Source organism: Tachyglossus aculeatus, chromosome 4 (genome assembly GCF_015852505.1).
Source record: "Tachyglossus aculeatus isolate mTacAcu1 chromosome 4, mTacAcu1.pri, whole genome shotgun sequence".
Lineage (NCBI taxonomy): Eukaryota > Metazoa > Chordata > Mammalia > Monotremata > Tachyglossidae > Tachyglossus > Tachyglossus aculeatus.
In genome coordinates, this window is record NC_052069.1 from 113,790,748 (window position 1) to 113,809,554 (window position 18,807).

An 18,807-nucleotide genomic window follows, 5' to 3' on the forward strand; every position below is an offset into this window, starting at 1 on the left:
AGGATCTCCTAGTGGCCTCTGTCAGAGGGAGCCACTGGAGGAGGTGATGATACCGGGCCTAAATCCAGCCCTCAAACTCAAACTTCCTATGGGCTGGAAGGCCTGCTCCAGGGCCTACCACTCTCTCTCAACATGCAGGTCCTAGGAACCGTTGGACTGTAGCAGTTTGGCCTAGTGGATAGAGCATAGGCTTGGAAGTCAGAAGGAACTGACTCCACCACTTGTCTGCTGGGTGACCTTCGGCAAGTCACTTTCCTTCTCTCTGTCTCAGTTACCTCATCTGCAAAATGGGGATGAAAGCTGCGAGCCCCATGTGGGACATGGACTGTGTCCAATCTAATTACCTTGTGTCCACCCCAGTGCTTACTACTGTGCCTGGCACAGAGTAAGTGCTTAACAAATGCCATTAAAACTGCATATTCATCTTTCCGTTCTTTTTATCCTTCTAGAAGGGGCAGGGAATGTGTCTGTTGGAAGTCAGAAGGAACTGACTCCACCACTTGTCTGCTGGGTGACCTTCGGCAAGTCACTTTGCTTCTCTCTGTCTCAGTTACCCCATCTGCAAAATGGGGATGAAAGCTGTGAGCCCCATGTGGGACATGGACTGTGTCCAATCTAATTACCTTGTGTCCACCCCAGTGCTTAGTACAGTGCCCGGCACAGAGTAAGTGCTTAACAAATACCATTAAAAAAATCCTGGAAGCCTCTTTCTGGCCTCAGACCTCTATGAACACCCTAGGGGTGGGGTTTTGAAGGGAAAGGGAAAAACCACAGTGCTTCGTATATTCAAAGCCCTCTTATAATCCCCACCTCCTCCAACAAGCCTTCCCTAATTCATTCCCAATACCACAAGTTGAATCAACTCGTCATCCATCTCTTACATCTATGTATTGTAGCCATTCTCAGAACCTGTGTATATATAGTTATTCAACTGTGTATTCTATTACTAAGCTATTAAGCGCTTAGTACAGTGCTCTGCACATAGTAAGTGCTCAATAAATACAATTGAATGAATGAATGAATTATTTATTCTGATTACCTACTTGTAAATATTCTTTTTTTAAGGCATCCATTAAGTGTTTACTGTCAGGCACCGAACTAAGCGCTGGGGTAGATGATTAGGTTGGAAACAGTCACTGTCCCACATAGGTCTCACAGTCTTAATCCTCATTTCACAGGGGAGGTAACTGAGGCACAGAAAAGTTGAATGACTTCCCCAGAGTACATAGAAGGTATGTGGCGGAGCCAGGATTAGAAGGATTAGAACCTAGGACTTCCGATTCGCAGGTCTGTGCTCTTCGGCTTTTTGGAAACTTTGAAATGTTTAATCCCGTAAAATAGCAGTGAGTGACAAGGGTGAACCTATACCAAAAAATATGAAGTCATGGTCCACTAGACTCTACAATTCTTGAAGGCAGGGATCATGCCTACTAATTCTAATGTGCTCTCCTTTGCCCTTAGTACAGTGCTCTGCCCACGTAGCTTCTCCATAAATTCCTCTCTAGACTGTAAGCTTGTTGTGGGCAGTGAATGTGGCTGTACTGCACCCTCCCAAGCACTTAGTACAGTGCTCTGCACACATTAAGTGCTCAACAAATACGATTGACTGACTCTTCTCACTAGGCCACGCTGTTTCTCATTTGTTTTCGACCGAATTCCCCGTTGGAGCACATGCCCACTTTGGCGGGAACTTGTCACTTCTTTCTGTTGTAGTTTCCCAAGCACTTAGTATATTGCATTGTATTTAACGGGAACTTAATAGACAGCATTACTACTAAAACCTCTTGAATGCTGGGAGAGACTTGGGGAACTAGCTAGCCAGAAGTCAGGAATTCAGGACAATGAAGCCAGAGGTGGGTAGGGAAAACAGTGTGACCTAGTGGATAGAACACAGGCCTGTGGGGGTCAGAAGGACCTGAGTTCTAACTCTCACTCCGCCACTTGTCTGCTGTGTGACCTTGGGCAACTTACTTCACTTCTCCTGCCTCAGTTTCCTCATTTGTAAAATGGGTATTAAGACTGTTAGCCCCATGTGGAACAGGGTGCCCAACTTGAGTAAGAGAAGCAGTGTGGCTTAGTGGAAAGAGAACAGGCTTTGGAGTCAGAGGTTATGAGTTCGAACTCCGGGTCTGCCACTTGTCAGCTGTGTGACTTTGGGCAAGTCACTTAACTTCTCTGTGCCTCAGTCCTTAAATGGGGACTAAGACTGTGAGCCCCCACATGGGACAACCTGATCACCTTGTAACCTCCCCAGCGCTTAGAACAGTGCTTTGCACATAGTAAGTGCTTAACAAATACCATTATTTTTGTTATTATTATTGAGTAGCTTATAACTATCCCAGTGCTTATACAGTGCTTGGCACATAGCCAGCGCTTAACAAATACCATTAAAAAAAAACAGGCCTTCATACAGAAGCAGCATGGCTCAGTGGAAAGAGCCCGGGCTTGGGAGTCAGAGGTCACGGGTTCTAATCCCGGCTCCTCCACTTGTCTGCTGTGTGACCTTGGGCAAGTCACTTAACTTCTCTTAGCCTCCGTTACCTCATATGTAATATAGGGATGAAGACTGTGAGCCCCACGAGGGACAAACTGATCACCTTGTATCCCCCCCAGCGCTTAGAACAGTGCTTTGCACATAGTAAGCGCTTAACAAATGCCATCATTATTATTATATAGTGTGTGTTGGGGGGTGGGGGCATGAGTGATGGGGATGGGGTGTGTGGGTGTGTATATGTAAAATTGAATATCCTGGGCAGTGAAGATGTGCTCGTGCTGGGACCAATAGCTGTCTCTGTGTGTGCCCATGAGGTAGGGTGTCTAGATGTGCCACTCCACACATGCAGTGTGTTGGCAGACACCCGAGAAGGCTGAAACTGGGCTTACCTTTCAGCCAGAGCCCGAGACTCCGCTGCCAGGAGACTCCAGTTGGTGGGGCGGTTCAGGACTTCCTGAGGAACCACCTTTAAAAGATACAAAAAAGATGAGAGGAGGTAGGAGAGGGGAGAGAAACCACCCAATGGGTCGGATTTAGCCGGCCGGGCCGGGAAGGGTCGGCAGGGAGCGGACAGATACCATGGTGGCGAGCAGGCCGGCCGCCTGCCGGATCTCCCGTTCCGCGGACTGCAGCTCGGCCCCAGTGTCCGCCAGCAGGGTACAGGTTTTTTCAACACTGCCTCGGGCACAGCTGGTGTTCCTCCTGGCTGCTTGCAGCTGACTCCAGGCGGCTTTCACAGACGCTGCCAGTTCGGTCATCTGTTCCAGGAAAGCGTCCCGGGCACCTGGGGTGAGCAAGGACCCAGGGGTCAGTCTCCGGGGGCTTCTGAGGGCATGGAGCGAGAGACAACGTCAATTCTGGGGTCCCACACCCTGGGCAGTCTCTGTTCTATCCTGCTCGCTGGGGGCCGGGCATGACTGCAGTCCTCTGATAATAATAATAACAATGGTATTAAGCACTTAGCGGTTAACCACGTTGCTTCTGATGCAGGCTCTCCTTTTTCAATGATATTTGTTAAGTTCTTACTATGTGCCAGGCACTGTACTAAGTTCTGGGGTGGATACAAGATAATCAGGTCGGACGCAGTCCTGATCCCACTCAGGGCTCACAGTCTTAATCCCCATTTTACAGATGAGGTAACTGAGGCACAGAGAAGTGAAGTGACCTGCACAAGGTCACACAACAGACAAGTGTCAGATCCGGGATTAGAACCCAGGTCCTCTGACTCCCATCTCGTACTCTTTCCATTAGGCCACACTGCTTCTCCCCTACAACCCCAGCACCTCGGCTCCCTGGAGATGCTGTCACCTCTGACATTACTGTGCCAAAGCTTGTGAAAGGGCCTAAAACACTGCTGGTAGACCCGCTGCTGGGCTGCTCTTCAGCCTCACTCTGGGTCAGGGGAGGGTGATGGGGGATACGGACAGACCTGAGACTCTGGTATGGGCCTTGGGGTTGGCTGACAGAGGCTGCCTGTCAACCTACGCATCAAGCAAAAACTCCTCACTCTCAGCTTCAAGGCTGTCCATCACCTCTCCCCCTCCTACCTCACCTCCCTTCTCTCCTTCTCCAGCCCAGCCCGCACCCTCCGCTCCTCTGCCACTAACCTCCTCACCGGGCCTCGTTCTCTCCTGTCCCGCCGTCGACCCCCGGCCCACGTCCTCCCCCTGGCCTGGAATACCCTCTCTCCACACATCCGCCAAGCTAGCTCTCTTCCTCCCTTCAAAGCCCTACTGAGAGCTCACCTCCTCCAGGAGGCCTTCCCAGACTGAGCCCCCTTTTTCCTCTCCTCCTCCCCATCCTCCCAACCCTACCTCCTTCCCCTCCCCACAGCACCTGTATATACGTCTGTACAGATTTATTACTCTATTTATTTCACTTGTACATATTTACTATTCTATTTATTTTGTGAATGATGTGCATCTAGCTTTAATTCTATTTGTTCTGATGACTGGACACCTGTCCACATGTTTTGTTTTGTCATCTGTCTCCCCCTTCTAGACTGTGAGTCCATTGTTGGGTAGGGACTGTCTCTATATGTTGCCGACTCGTACTTCCCAAATGCTTAGTACAGTGCTCTGCACACAGTAAGTGTTCAATAAACACGACTGACTGAATGAATGAATGAATGAATAAAGGCGTTGTCTTGTCAAGGGAATCTCAAAAGCACCAAGAGGAGAGGCGGGAAGTCCTTTCTGACTCTGGGCTTCCCCTACCTGCTCATATTAGTGATATTATAATAATAACTGTGACATTTGTTAAATGTTTACTATATGCCAGGCACTGTACTAAGCACTGGGGTGGATACAAGCAAATTGTGTTGGACACAGTCCCTGTCCCATATGGGGCTAGAGAAGCAGCGTGGCTCAATGGAAAGAGCATGGGCTTTGGAGTCAGAGGTCATGGGCTCCAATCTCTGCTCTGCCAACTGTCAGCTGTGTGACTTTGGGCAAGTCACTTCACTTCTCTGAGCCCACTGTTGGGTAGGGACTGTCTCTATATGTTGCCAGCTTGTACTTCCCAATCACTTAGTACAGTGCTCTGCACACAGTAAGCGCTCAATAAATACGATTGATTGATTGATTGATTGTCTGTGCCTCAGTTCCCTCATCTGTAAAATGGGGATGAAGACTGTGAGCCCCCCGTGGGACAACCTGATCACCTTGTAACCTCCCCAGCGCTTAGAACAGTGCTTTGCACATAGTAATAAATGCCATCATCATCATCATCATCAATCGTATTTATTGAGCGCTTACTGTGTGCAGAGCACTGTCCTAAGCGCTTGGGAAGTGCAAGTTGGCAACATATAGAGACGGTCCCTACCCAACAGTGGGCTCACAGTCTAAAAGGGGGAGACAAAACCAAACATACTAACAAAATATTATACATCATTATTATACATTATTATTATTATTATGGCTTAATAAACGCCATCATTATTTTACAGGTGAGGTAACTGAGGCACTAGAGAAGTCAAGTGACTTGTCCAAGGTCACACAGCAGACAAATGGCGGAGCCAGGATTAGACCCCATGACCTGCTGATTCCCAGGGCTGTGTTCTGTCCCCAGCATGATGCTTCCCAACCTTTCCCCACCCATCAGCATCCCCCACAATTTACCTTGCAGCAGATAGGGGTTGTGGTAGGAATCCCCACGGGGGGAATCACCCTGAACCAAGTAGTGTTGCCAGGGGTTCCCACACTCGGGTTTCTGCAGGCTCCGCTCCAACCTTTTCAGCTTGGCCTTCAGCTTGTCAGCCTACAGGGAACACGAGGACAGTGTGGGGGGACGGAGCACCGGGGTGGACTTTGGGCAAGGTAAGGGCACAGATCCAAACCGGAACACGGAACACCTCCAAATTCAGGAATGGGAGGAAAGACTTTGGCCAATCGAGGTATTTAGTGAGTCGTAATAGGCTTACAAATAATAATTATGGTAACGACTACGGAATTGTTAAGTGTCTACTATGTGTCAAGCGCTGTTCTAAGCGTGGGTGTATGTACAAATAGAAGCAGTGTGGCTCAGTTGAAAGAGCCCGGGCTTAAGAGTCAGAGGTCACGGGTTCAAATCCCGGCCTTGCCACTTGTCAACTGTGTGACTTTGGGCAAGTCACTTAACTTCTCTGGGCCTCAGTTACCTCATCTGTAAAATGGGGATTAAGATTGTGAGCCCCACATGGGACAACCTAATCACCTTGTATCCTCCCCAGCGCTTAGAACAGTGCTTTGCACATAGTAAGTGCTTAACAAATACCAAAATTATTATTATTATTAAATGAATCAGGTCAGACTTAGTCCCTGACCCACGTGGGGATCTCAGTCTAGTATTAGATTAGAGAATATGCATTAGGAGTTTACAATAAGTGTGTGAAATATCAGTGGAAATTATAGCTAAGGGGAAGGAATAGGGTTTAAGGATAAGTGCCTCCTTACTGCCACTGATTCTGAGTATTTAAATTCTTGGGCAGCTCTGACACGGCCGTTAAGACAGGAAGGGGAAAGACCTTCTGGAGATGTTGGTATTGGTTAAGCACTTACTACGTGCCAAGCACTGTTCTAAGCGCTGGGATAGATACAAGTTTACCAGGTCACCCCACGTGGGACTCACAGTCTTAATCCCCATTTTACAGATGAGGTAACTGAGGCACAGAGAAGTCAAGTGACTTGCCCAATGTCCCACAGCAGACAAGTGGTGGAGTCGGGATTCGAACCCACGAGCTCTGACTCCCAAACCCGGGCTCTTTCCACTGAGCCACGCTGCTTCTCTGTGCTTTCAGAAGGTCAGTGAAGATAGTTTTCAAAATCACTTGGGCATGTCTACCTGGGCCACACTAACCTTTACTCTCCTCTTTCCTCCTCCTTCTCCTACCCCTCCCACTGACTTCATTTTTTACGGTATTTGTTAAGCGCTTACTCTGTGCCAGGCACCGTAGCCCGCTCTTCTAGACTGTGAGCCCGCTGTTGGGTAGGGACCATCTCTATATGTTGCCAACTTGTACTTCCCAAGCGCTTAGTACAGTGCTCTGCACACAGTCAGCGCTCAATAAATACGATTGAATGAATTGAATGAACTGTACTAAGCAATGGGGTAGATACAACCTAATCAGGTTGGACAGAGTCCACGCCCATGTGGGGCTCACAGTCTTAATCCCCATTTTACAAATGAGGTAACTGAGGCACAAGGAAGCGAAGGGACTTGCCCAAAGTCACACAGCAGACAAATGGCAGAGCCGGGGTTAGAACACGGATCCTTCTGATTCCCAGTCCCATGCTCTATCCACTAGCCCACACTGCTTCCTGAGCTGTTGCTTTTTTTTAATGGTATTTGTTAAGTGCTGTCTGTCTCCCCCTTCTAGACTGTAAGCCCGTTGTTGGGTAGGGACCGTCTCTATATGTTACCAACTTGTACTTCCCAAGCGCTTAGTCCAGTGCTCTGCACACAGTAAGCGCTCAATAAATATGATTGAATGAATGAATGAACGAACTATACTAAGCGCTGAGGTATGTACAAGCTAATCAGGTTGGACATAGTCCTTGTCCCCCATGGCACTCCCAGTCTTAATCTCCATTTTGCAGATAAGGTAACTGAGGCACAAGGAAGAAAAGTGACTTGCCCAAGGTCACACAGCAGACAAGTGGTAGAGTCAGAATTAGACCCAAGTCCTCGGACTCCCAAACCTGTGCTTTAACCACTAGGCCAGGCTGCTTCTTCTGTTAGCACCATGCTAAGGAAGCTAAACCGGGTTCATTCGTTCATTCATTTAATCATATTTATTGAGCGCTTACTGTGTGCAGAGCACTGTACTAAGCGCTTGGAAAGTACAAGTTGGCAACATATAGTGATGGTCCCTGCCAACTCACAGGCTGGAAGGGGGAGACAGAGAACAAAACAAAACATATTAACAAAATGAAATAAATAGAATAAATATGTACAAATAAAATAAATAGAGTAATAAATACGTACAAACATATATACATATATACAGGTTCCTCGCCCTGATGCAGACTCACAGAAAAACAAAACCATAAGGAACGAGAAAGGGAAAGGCGCAGCCCACTCCATTTCTCATGGGGCCATTAACTAATTTTCATTAGTCTTGCTGCTAGTTTGCTTTTAGGTTGAAGGCCGAGGATTCAGGCTGACTCTGAGGCCGGGGTTTGGTGGGCCCCCGGAGGGTCAGCGGGGGAGAAGGACACTTACCTCATCCTTTACCAAGGAGAAGCAGAGGGGACACTCCAGGCACTGGGTCCCGTCGGTGCTGGGAAAGAAGTTCACCTGGCAGCGCTCACACTTGTAGCCCACGAATCCCGGCTTGCATGCGCAGGTGCCGTTCTCGTGGCACTGGGAGGTGATGGAGCCCAGCGGGGAGCAGTTACAGGCTGGGGATGAGGGCGGAAGCCAGGGAGGTTAACGAGGCAATCGGCTTCTCCCCGACTCCGTGGCTCTGGGCCGGAGACTGAGTTTCCTACGGCACCGATGTGTTCCTGCTTTTACCGATGGGTCACACCCAAGGCAGGGCCGTGGGAGGTTCCCACTTGATCTGGAACTGGAATCCCCTGTGGGATCCTAAACTGCACCCCTGGGAGTCGTCCATCCAGTCCCCTCCCCGGATGGACGACCCCCCTTCACTAACTCATCCTAGGCAGATTCTGGTCTTAAAGGTCTCTAGGGAAGGACATTCCCTTCCCTCATTCTCCCCTTGTATACCTGCTCAGCTTTAAACTCCCTGGACCAGGAGGTTCTTCCTAACATTTAACCTGCAATCCTCCTCCTGCATCCTCCCCCCGCCCATCCAGCCCCTTTGGTCTGTGGATTTCAAGGGGCATCGCCAGTCGCCGGGAGAAGGTGCTCACTGGGCCCAGTGAGCTGTTAGTCAGCAGAAGAGTCAGGATTTGAATCCAGGAGCCTGGCTCCTGCGGCCCCCTGCTCTGACCACCTCCTCCCTTCCCTTGAGGGATTTGGCCCATGACAGCAGCACCCCCAAACCACCAGTGGGGTGGGCAGGCTGATGCTCTGAGGAAGAAATGCCTGGGGGGCTGGAGGAGCATGGTGGGCCCTGTCTTCAGCCCTAGTCCAGAGGCATCCCCCCACCTCTCCGAAAGCACCATAGCTCTCCGATACCAGATCAAAACCACCACCCGTGTCAGCCCTTCCTTCTTCCTTCCCACTCCGGTCAAACAACCCAGCTTGGGCTTGGGCTTGTCCCGTGACCCTTGCTGAGTTCCCTACCTCGGCAGCCCTTGGCGGAGAAGCCGAAGAAGCCAGGCTGGCATTGGCTGCAAGCCGCCCCGGTAATTCCAGGGAGACAGGGGCACTGCCCGGTGACCGGGTGACACTGCTTCTTCTGGGAGCCCACAGGATGGCACTCACAGCTGAGGGAGAGAGAGAAACAGGATGGTGCAGTCGGGAGAACCCTCTCCTCCAAGAGGCCTTCCCTAACTAAGCCCCCTTTTCCTCTTCTCCCACTCCCTTCTGCGTCACCCTGACTTGCTCCCTTTATACACCCCCCGTTTCCAGCCCCACAGCATTTATGTATATATCTGTAATTTCTTTATTTATATTCATGCCTATCTCCCCCTCTAGACTGCAAGTTGGTTGTGGGCAGGGGGTGTGTCTGTTTATTGTTATATTGTGCTCTCCCAAGCGCTTAGTAGAGTGCTCTGCACACAATAACTGCTCAATAAATATAACTGAATGAATGGATGAGAACCCAGGTAAAGTCAAGACCCTGAGCTGGGCTCCTTCTGAGACCCATAAATGAGAATGAAACCCAGCCACTCCCCTCTGCCTCTCCTGCTGTGCCCCCCTCAAGATGCCTGCTGGTGGAGAGCTGGCTGGCTGCAGTGAACAGAGTAACCCTCATATAGGAGAGAGCTCTGGAGTGAGTTTCTAGCCCTTCTGGCCAATGTCTCATCTGGTCAAGGCACCCGTGCACCACGTGAAAAATCCCTGGCCCCCCTGGGTGGCTGGCATGGTTTGGTGTTGGGCTATACATCCCTGCCCCATGCTGTGGTGGACTGGTTGTCTACCTCTGATGTCCAGGCCCCATGATGGTCTAGCAATTCCGGAGAGAGTCCAGCCCTACCTCTTGCAGCCCTTCTCGGCCTTCAGGTCATAAAACCCGGGGCTGCAGCTACTGCAGTCTCGTCCCGTCACGTGGGGGAGGCAGGAACACTGGCCACTCACCCGATCGCACTCCCCCTGGTCCCTGGCTGACCCCACCTGGTTGCAGCTGCAAGCTGGAGGGAGAGGAAGAAGCCAACTGGACTTGGGCACAGAGGAGGCAAGTGGGGAGGTTGCAGGGAAGAAGGGGATGCCCTGGAGGTGCCCCAGACCTTGGCTTCCCACAGAGTCCCTGGGCTCTCCCTGCAGCGGAGAAACCCCCAAACTCCCTGGGGGGAAAGGCCACTCCCAAACTCCCTTCAGAGACCCTGTCAGGAGAGATGAATGGGAGCATCTAGGGGTTAAGGCCACTGTGGCTGTGTCCAAGGAGCTGCAGGGAGAGTCGGGCTGTGCAGAGGACCCGTGGGAGTGGATGGGCTTTAGCAAAGGCTTCTGAGAGTTCTGCCGGCCCCCCAGGCAGAATGGGTGACCTGCCTGCTGGTTTCCCTTTGCTTCCTGAGACCTCATCTCCGCAGGACTGTCACACACACTCCCACCGCCTGCTGAAACGTTACCTGGAGCTCAGAGCAGGGGGCAAGGATGGGGGGGCAAGGACAGGGTCTGCCGGGGGCTGGAGACGGGCAGTGGGATCAGAGGCCACTCCCTCCCACCCCCTCGCCATGATACGGTCTGTGCTCACCGGTACAGTTTCCCCCAGGGGCTGGGGCCAGCGCGTTCCCGTAGAAGCCCTCCCGGCACTGCTCACAGTGGGGTCCCGATGTGTTGTGCAGGCACCGAAGGCAGCGGCCGGACAGAGGCTCACAGTTGCCCACGGCATTAGGGTCCACGTTCCCATTGCACTGACATGGGCGGCAGGGGGTGGGGGGCCCGGACCTCCCCAGGGGGTCCCCGAAGAAGCCATCGTCACATAGCTCGCACCGCCGCCCTGGAGAGAGGAGAGGGGACCCAGGAAGGAGTCTTGGCTCTGTCCCGCACAGGGTGGGGGGACCACTTCCTAGGACCAGCAAACAGCAGGGGAAACAGGCTCTGAGCTCCCAGACCAGGCCCCACCCACAATCATGGACACCTCCTCGCCTTCCATCCCTGCCAGACATGACGGTCAGTGAGCAGGGCCTTGGCTGGCTTCTGGGGAGTTGGAGACAGGACCTAACGGAGGAAGAAAGGTCCCCAGAAGGCAGAGATAGGCAGGCTGGGGTGAATGAGTCTAGAAGTCAGGGCAGGTGTTAGGCCAAGGATGGAGAGCATCTGACTCTTGGCAGACAGATGGCTAGAGGTCTCCGGGCCTGAGAATAGGCCCACTAAAATGCGGACTTCCCCTCCCACCAGAGGAGGACCCCAAGAACGCCCAGCATTTCCTGCTTCTTACTTGGAACTTGGAACTGCAACTGTCCCCTCTCTCCCGCCCAAACCCCTCCTGACCCTCCTTAGCCACATTCTCCAGAGCGTTTCCCTGCCATTCCGGTGCTGAGAATTCCCTCCCAGAGCCCAGCCAGAACTCCGATGTGGCCAGATCCGACCCTACCCTAACTCTGCTCTGTTGTGGGGGTCGGGGGGTGTAGGAGGACTCATCAGGGGGTCCTTTTAGTCCCCCCCATCTCCAGAGGAGAGGAGGAAGTCTCCACTAACTACCTCAGCCTCCATCCCCTGTCAAGTGGCAGGGGTAAGACTGTAGGCTCTCACCTCTCTGGTTCTGAGGGCAGTGTGTGCACACCACCTCCCCGCTCTCTGGGAGGGCCACGCACATCGATGGGCTGGGGCAGGGGCACGGTTTGCAGTCATCGGGATGGCCCCTGAATGGGTTGCCGTAGAATCCTGCAATGCAGCGCTCACAGGAGGGCCCTTCGGTGTGATGCTGACACTGGCAGATTCCTAGGAGGGCAGAAAACATCCCTTATCCCTCTGCATCTTCCAGGCATTTCAAAGATAGGATCTCCCCTTTCTCCCGACTCTGGGCCTCCTGCCTGGGCCCTTCCCATTTTACAGATGTGGAGACTGAGGCCCAGAGAGGGTCAACTGGGGGTCTGAATAATGACCCATTGAATGAGAGGCAATTAGTGCATTAGTTCATTTTCCTCACACCTAGCCGCCTGCTCTCTCCATCCTCACTCCAAACAAAACCTAGGGAATTCCTGCCAAAACAATGGCACTTTCTTTTGATGCAAGGGAAGCCAAAGGAAGCCAAGAGAAGGTTTTTCCAAGGAAGAAAATCCCAGAAGCACTCCCACAGAGCAAAGGGTGGTGCTAGATTGGTTTATGTGGAGACAAATCTTCTAGACTGTGAGCCCACTGTTAGGTAGGGACCGTCTCTATATGTTGCCAACTTGTACTTCCCAAGCGCTTAGTACAGTGCTCTGCACACAGTAAGCACTCAATAAATATGATTGAATGAATGAATGAAATCATCACCATCCAGGCTTTAAAACCAAGAGTTGGTCCTTCCCCAAAAGTCATATTTCACCAAATGGGGCTCCCTGCCTGTTTATCCCCAAGACTCCAAAGGAAAAGAATGCACAGCCTCCAGCCATGATCTAGGGAAAGTGCACAGTTGCAAGGATTAAAATAATCCTCATCCCAAGGAGGGAAACTGCAGAGGGCGACTCATGAATTAGTCTGGCCAAGATGGGGTTAAGTAGAGACTCCCTCCTATGAGCTCAAACAGCAACTCAGGGTGGGAGGGTGAAGAGTTAGGCTTGTCAGACACCAACGAAGGAGCATATTTGGGAATATTTGGGTTTCTCTGGGAGGCATTGTGGGAGGGATCAGAGACCAAGAAAACTGCCAGGGTAATGGCAGCAGAAGACAAGGGTTGGGGGAGATTGGGAGGAAGGAAGCAGAAACAGGTGACCATGAAGGAAAAAAGCGGCACGGCCTCGTGCTGCCTAGGAGACAGAAAGACCTAGGTTCTAATTCCGGCTCCACCCCTTGTCTACTGTGTGACCTTGGGCTAGTCACTTCACTTCTCTAAGCTTCAATTACCTCAACTGTAAAATGGGAATTAAGACTATGAGGCCTGTGTCCAACCCAACTATTTTGTATCTACCCTGGTGCTTAGTACAGTGCCTAGCACCTAGTAAGGGCTTAACAAATACCATTTTAAAAAAATGAGGCTAAGGAAATCCAGACTCCCAAGCCTGCTTCGAGACTATGAGCCGGTTATTGGGAAGGGATGTTCTCTATTTGTTGCTCAATTGTACTTCCCAAACACCTAGTACAGTGCTCTGCACACAGTAAGCACTCAATAAATACGATTGAATGAATGACTGAATGAATGGACCTCCACCCCGGGCTGGAACGACATAATCAGGAAGGCCTGGCAGAATCCTGAGCGACCACGTGGGCCAGAGAATGTGTTATATAGAGAAGGGGAGCTGCTAGCCGCTCACCCGATCCAGATGTCAGACCTGGCATCGCATGCCGGGCTGGGCTGCTTCCAGGATCTCAGCAGGAACAGACCCTCTCTAGAGAGATCCCGAGGGACCGTAGCCAGGCCTGACCCTGGTTGGAGCCAGAGAACCTCAGAGCGGGACAGAGGACTGCGGAGGAGACCGTCTCAGCCCTAAAAGCCCCGGTGCCCCTTTCCCCGGCCCGGATTCCTGGAGGGTGAGGGATGAGGGTGACGCTGGGACCGCCTGTGCGGGCCAGGACATGGGAGGAGGGCTGACCTGATTCGGGGTCACAGCTGCCGTGCTGGTTGCAGGTGCAGGGGATGCAGCTGGTGGAGGGGCCCCCGGAGGGGATCTCCCTCTTATAACCAGGGGAGCAGGATTCACAGAACTGCCCTGCGTAGCCCTGGGGGCACACACAGCTCTCCACCCACAGGGCCGGCGTGGAGGAGCCGGGGCGGGCCGAGCCGAGCTGGACTTCACGCAGGGAGACTCGCCCTGCAGCCAGAAGGGACAAGCAGTTCAAGTCACCCGCGCACACACACATACACATATGCATGCACACACATGCCCGGGGGAGCACACCCACAGTCACACCACACCCTCAAGACCCTCTCTCTCCCTCCAGCCAGGGCCCCCTCTGTGCAGACAGAGTCAGACTTCTCTGGCATTTGTGGGGAAAGTGACTGGAATGTAGAAGGACCCACCCAGCAGCCCCTAGATGCGTGTCTGGCTTCTTCCAGGAGTTCCCAGTCCCGCTACCCTCTGATGACTCACCTCCCTTTCCTTCGTCCCAACCCACCCCCTCCCGGGACCTGGAATGGCCCACTGGCTCTCTGATTTCAGCTGTAAACCCATATGCCCGACCCCGGGCCGAGGTCCAACCCACTCCTGGTCTCTAGCTTCCAGGCAGCATCCATCTGGGCTCAGTTTGTGCTAACAGCCATGGCTTCTTGATAAGGAGCGCTATTAGCCACTGGCGTGGATAATTGAGTGTGGTGTGATGCTTCCTCTGAAGGGCTCTAAAAAATAGATTTCTCCACTCTCTGGGGGTTGGCAATGATCCTGCCTGAAGGCTGGGGGTGACCTTCTAGCCTAGCGATAGTCATCCTGCCCTTTTCTTTCCCTTTTTCCTGCCAGACGGAGAACCTGAGAGTCCATCCAATCCAATCCCACTCCAGGCAGGTACCTCCTCCCAAGATTCCCTTCTCCTGGGACTCCCTTCCCCTGGGACTCTCTGCCCAAACTCCCTCCCGCTTCCTCAGCGGCCTCCCCACTTGGTGTTGACCTGTTAGGTGTGTACTTCCCCCACCGACCCGGATCCTGAGTGCTGTCAGGTTGGAGAGGAGACGCTGGAAGTGAAATGGCGAGAGCGAGGGCTCTGTTTCTTCAGCCTCCCAGAGTCTGTCAGACGGAAGAAAAGAGTGTGTGGGGAAGATCAATCAATCAATCAATCATATTTATTGAGCGCTTACTGTGTGCAGAGCACTGTACTAAGTGCTTGGGAAGTACAAGTTGGCAACATATAGAGACAGTCCCTACCCAACAGTGGGCTCACGGTCTAAAAGATCCATTTACCCGTAGGAAATGGCAGGTTCAACCAAGCTGCAAGGCCCCGGCTCCACCCCGGCGAGGGGAAGAATTCCTCCCTTCAAAGCCCTACTGAAAGCTCACCTCCTCCAGGAGGCCTTCTATTTATTTTATTTTGTTAATATGTTTCATCTTGTTCTCTGTCTCCCCCTTCTAGAGTGTGAGCCCGCTGTTGGGTAGGGACCGTCTCTATATGTAGCCAACTTGTACTTCCCAAGCGCTTAGTCCAGTGCTCTGCACACAGTAAGCGCTCAATAAATACGATTGAATGAATGAATGAGGAAGGTACTGCTTGCTCCAATGGAGAGGAGCAAGAGGGAGCTGGGATAGACTGTCCTGGCAAGACCAATGAGGGGTCACAGTTCACAGCCTACGCAGTCATAACCAGAAGCGAGGTCCCCAGGAGAAGATCCAGAGATGAAGCTTTACCCAGGTCGCTGCCCACTGTGTCTCCTCGGCTGGCTCAGGGGTCTCAGATGAACATGACACTGTCCCCCCCGTGAGCCCGGTGGAGACGGGCCAGATTCCCAGAGCTCAACCCTCAGCCCAGGCTCCGATTTCCCACTACCTGAATACCATCCGACGTTCCTCGGAATGGACAGGGTCCTGGCTGCCCATGGGGCCGGAGTGGCTCACAGACAGCACCAGTCCTGCCCCTTCCAACCACAGACGGACGGGCGGCAGGGCCGTCCCAGACGGCACCTGGAAGGTCAGCGAGAGAGGCTGCCCGTAACTGAGATGCTGATTACCCAGGAACTTCTCTGCGGAGGAAAGAAAAAGGGAAATTAGAACAAAAAAGACATTTCGCTGCTTTCTCAGTTGTGTCGTCTCTAGTCTTACCCCCAAAGCAGCTGACGCGGGCAGGGTCTCTTCCACCTTCACCCCAGCCTGCGGAAGTTGGCAGGGGGCAGGGATGACGCATCTTGTCTTCCAGTGGGGAAACTGAGGCCCAGATTCAGTGGTATTTATGGAATGCTTATTGTATGCGGAGCACTGTACAAAGAGCTTGGGAAAATGCGATACAATAGGAGAAGCAGCATGGCCTAGTGGAAAAAGCAAAGGCCTGGGAGTTGCTTAGTACTTTGCTCTGCACACAGTAAGCGCTCAATAAATACGATTGAATGAATGAATGAGTCAGAAGGACCTGGGTTCTAATCCCGTCTCCGCCGGAATTGTGTGAATTGTGCCTATTGTGAGACTTTGGGGGAGTCACTTCACTTCTCTGTGCCTCAGTTACCTCATCTGCAAAATGGGGAGTAAGTCTGTGAGCCCTATATGGGACAGGGACTGTGTCCAACCCGACTATATTGTATCTTCCCCAGTGCTAAGTACTGTGCTTGGCACGTAGTAAGCACTTAACAAATATCATTATTATTATTAGTATAGAGTTGGAAGATATATTGTTGCCAACTTGTACCTCCCAAGTGCTTAGTGCAGTGCTCTGCACACAGTAAGCGCTCAATAAATACGATTGAATGAATGAATGAAAGATATGATTCCTGCCCTCAAGAAACTTACAGTTTAGTGGGGATTCAGATTTGTCCCATATCAAGGATTTATTAGAAGTGCGGGACTGGGAAGCAGTGTGGCCTAGTGGAAAGCACAGGTCTGAGAGCCAGACCACCTGCGTTCTAATCCCAGGCCCACCACTTGTGACCTTGGGCAAGTCACTTCACTTCTCGTGCCTCAGTTACCTCATCTGTAAAATGGGGATGAAGACCTTGAGTCCTGTGGGAAACACGGACTGCGTCTAACCTAATTAACTTGAATCTACTCCAGCGCTTAGTACGGTGCCTGGCACCTAGTGAGTGCTTAAGAAATACCATAAAAAATGGGGCTCAGAACACCTGTCTCCATGTTTTGTTTTGTCGTCTGTCTCCCGCTTCTAGACTGTGAGCCCATTGTTCATTCATTCATTCATTCCATCGCATTTACTGAGCGCTTTCTGTGTGCAGAGCACTGGACTAAGCACTTGGGAAGTACAAGGAGGCCTTCCCGGACTAAGCCCCCTCCTTCCTCTCCCCCTCATCCCCCCGCTTTACCTCCTTCCCCTCCCCACAGCACCTGTATATATGTATAGATGTTTGTATGTATTTATTACTCTATTTATTTGTACATGTTTATTCTATTTATTTTATTTTGTTAATATGTTTTGTTCTCTGTCTCCGCCTCCCCCTGTGAGCCCACTGTTGGGTCGGGACCGTCTCTAGATGTTGCCAACTTGGACTTCCCAAGCGCTTAGTCCAGTGCTCTGCACACAGTAAGCGCTCAATAAATGCGACAATGAATGAAATCCCAGGTCCCCAGTGGAGTGGGGTTGTCCCCAAACTTGGAAAATCAGTGTTGCAGCCCTGCAGTTAGGCTCCTGCTCAAGGGCCCAGTGGAAACCGAGTAGAGGACTGCATTTCCCCCCACCGTGGGGGCTGCTTACGGCTTACCGGGTGCAACAAAATCCCACGGCACCTGTGGGTCAGGCTTCAGGAAGATCCCGCTGCGATCGCCCCGCACAAGGAGCTCTCTGCCTCTTGGGTCTTCTGCGGTCCAGCCCTCAGGCCCTGGGCCCCCAAACCCCAGAGAGGACAGGTCACTGCTCACTGCCTGGGGAGGGATGGCTACCCCTCCCTGGGAGGCAGCTGCAGGGCCTGCGTACACGCAGAGAGGTTCTGCATAACAGCCTTTTGTCACGGCCGGGGCATAAAACATAATAATGATGGCATTTGTTAAGCGCTTCCTATGTGCAAAGCACTGTTCTAAGCACTGGGGGGGATACAAGGTGATCAGGCTGTCCCACGTGGGGCTCACAGTTTCAATCCCCATCTTACAGACGAGGGAACTGAGACACAGAGAAGTTAAATGACTTGCCCAAAGTCACACAGCTGAGAACTGGCCGAGCTGGGATTTGAACCCATGACCTCTGACTCCAAAGCCCAGGCTCTTTCCACCGAGCCACGCTGCTTCTAGACTGTGAGTCCTCTGTTGGGTAGGGACCGTCTCTATATGTTGCCAACTTGTACCTCCCAAGCGCTTAGTACAGTGCTCTGCACACGGTAAGCGCTCAATAAATACGATTGATTGAATGAATGAATTCAAAATTCCTGACCTGAAGGATTATCCCTCCAATTACAAGGTGGTACCTACGGCCAATGGTTTATAAAACCGACCCACCTCAGAGCATGTGCATTAAGGAAATGGTGCAAAGATAGAGAAGCAGTGTGGCTCAGTGGAAAGAGCACAAGCTTTGGAGTCAGGGGTCATGAGTTCAAACCCCGGCTCTGCCAATTGTCAACTATGTGACTTTGGGCAAGTCACTTCACTTCTCTGGGCCTCAGTTACCTCATCTCTAAAATGGGGATTAAAACTGTGAGCCATTTTACAGATGAGGTAACTAAGGCCCAGAGAAGCTGACTTGCCCAAAGTCACACAGCTGACAAGTGGCGGAGCCAGGATTAGAACCCATGACCTCTGGCTTCCAAGCCCCGGCTCTTTCCACTGAGCCACGCTGCTTCTCTTAACACGGAGGAAACCTACAGCCTGATGGAGCCAACAGGCTGAATCACCGGGAGGACCAGGGTTCTAACGCTGGCTCAGCCACTTGTCTGCTGTGTGACCTTGGGTAAGTCATATCACTTCCCTGTGCCTCAGTTACAACATCCGCAAAACGGGGATTAAGACTGTGAGCCCCAAGTGGGACATGGACTGGGTCTAACCTGATTAGCT

General features: G+C 51.8%; 1 protein-coding gene across 1 annotated transcript in view; it reads right to left on the bottom strand.

Annotated features, from left to right (window-relative positions):
- Positions 1-18,807, bottom strand: part of LAMC3 (laminin subunit gamma 3) — a 72,608-nt gene that overhangs the window by 11,540 nt on the left and 42,261 nt on the right. The window contains exons 9-20 of the mRNA XM_038745929.1: positions 17,529-17,645; positions 15,659-15,851; positions 14,789-14,904; positions 13,780-13,998; positions 11,798-11,986; positions 10,797-11,042; positions 10,080-10,233; positions 9,224-9,366; positions 8,195-8,373; positions 5,614-5,752; positions 3,073-3,278; positions 2,884-2,960 (exon numbers count right to left, since the gene is read on the bottom strand). Coding sequence (XP_038601857.1) covers positions 2,884-2,960; positions 3,073-3,278; positions 5,614-5,752; positions 8,195-8,373; positions 9,224-9,366; positions 10,080-10,233; positions 10,797-11,042; positions 11,798-11,986; positions 13,780-13,998; positions 14,789-14,904; positions 15,659-15,851; positions 17,529-17,645 — 1,978 coding nt within the window. The remainder of the gene's footprint in view (positions 1-2,883; positions 2,961-3,072; positions 3,279-5,613; positions 5,753-8,194; positions 8,374-9,223; positions 9,367-10,079; positions 10,234-10,796; positions 11,043-11,797; positions 11,987-13,779; positions 13,999-14,788; positions 14,905-15,658; positions 15,852-17,528; positions 17,646-18,807) is intronic.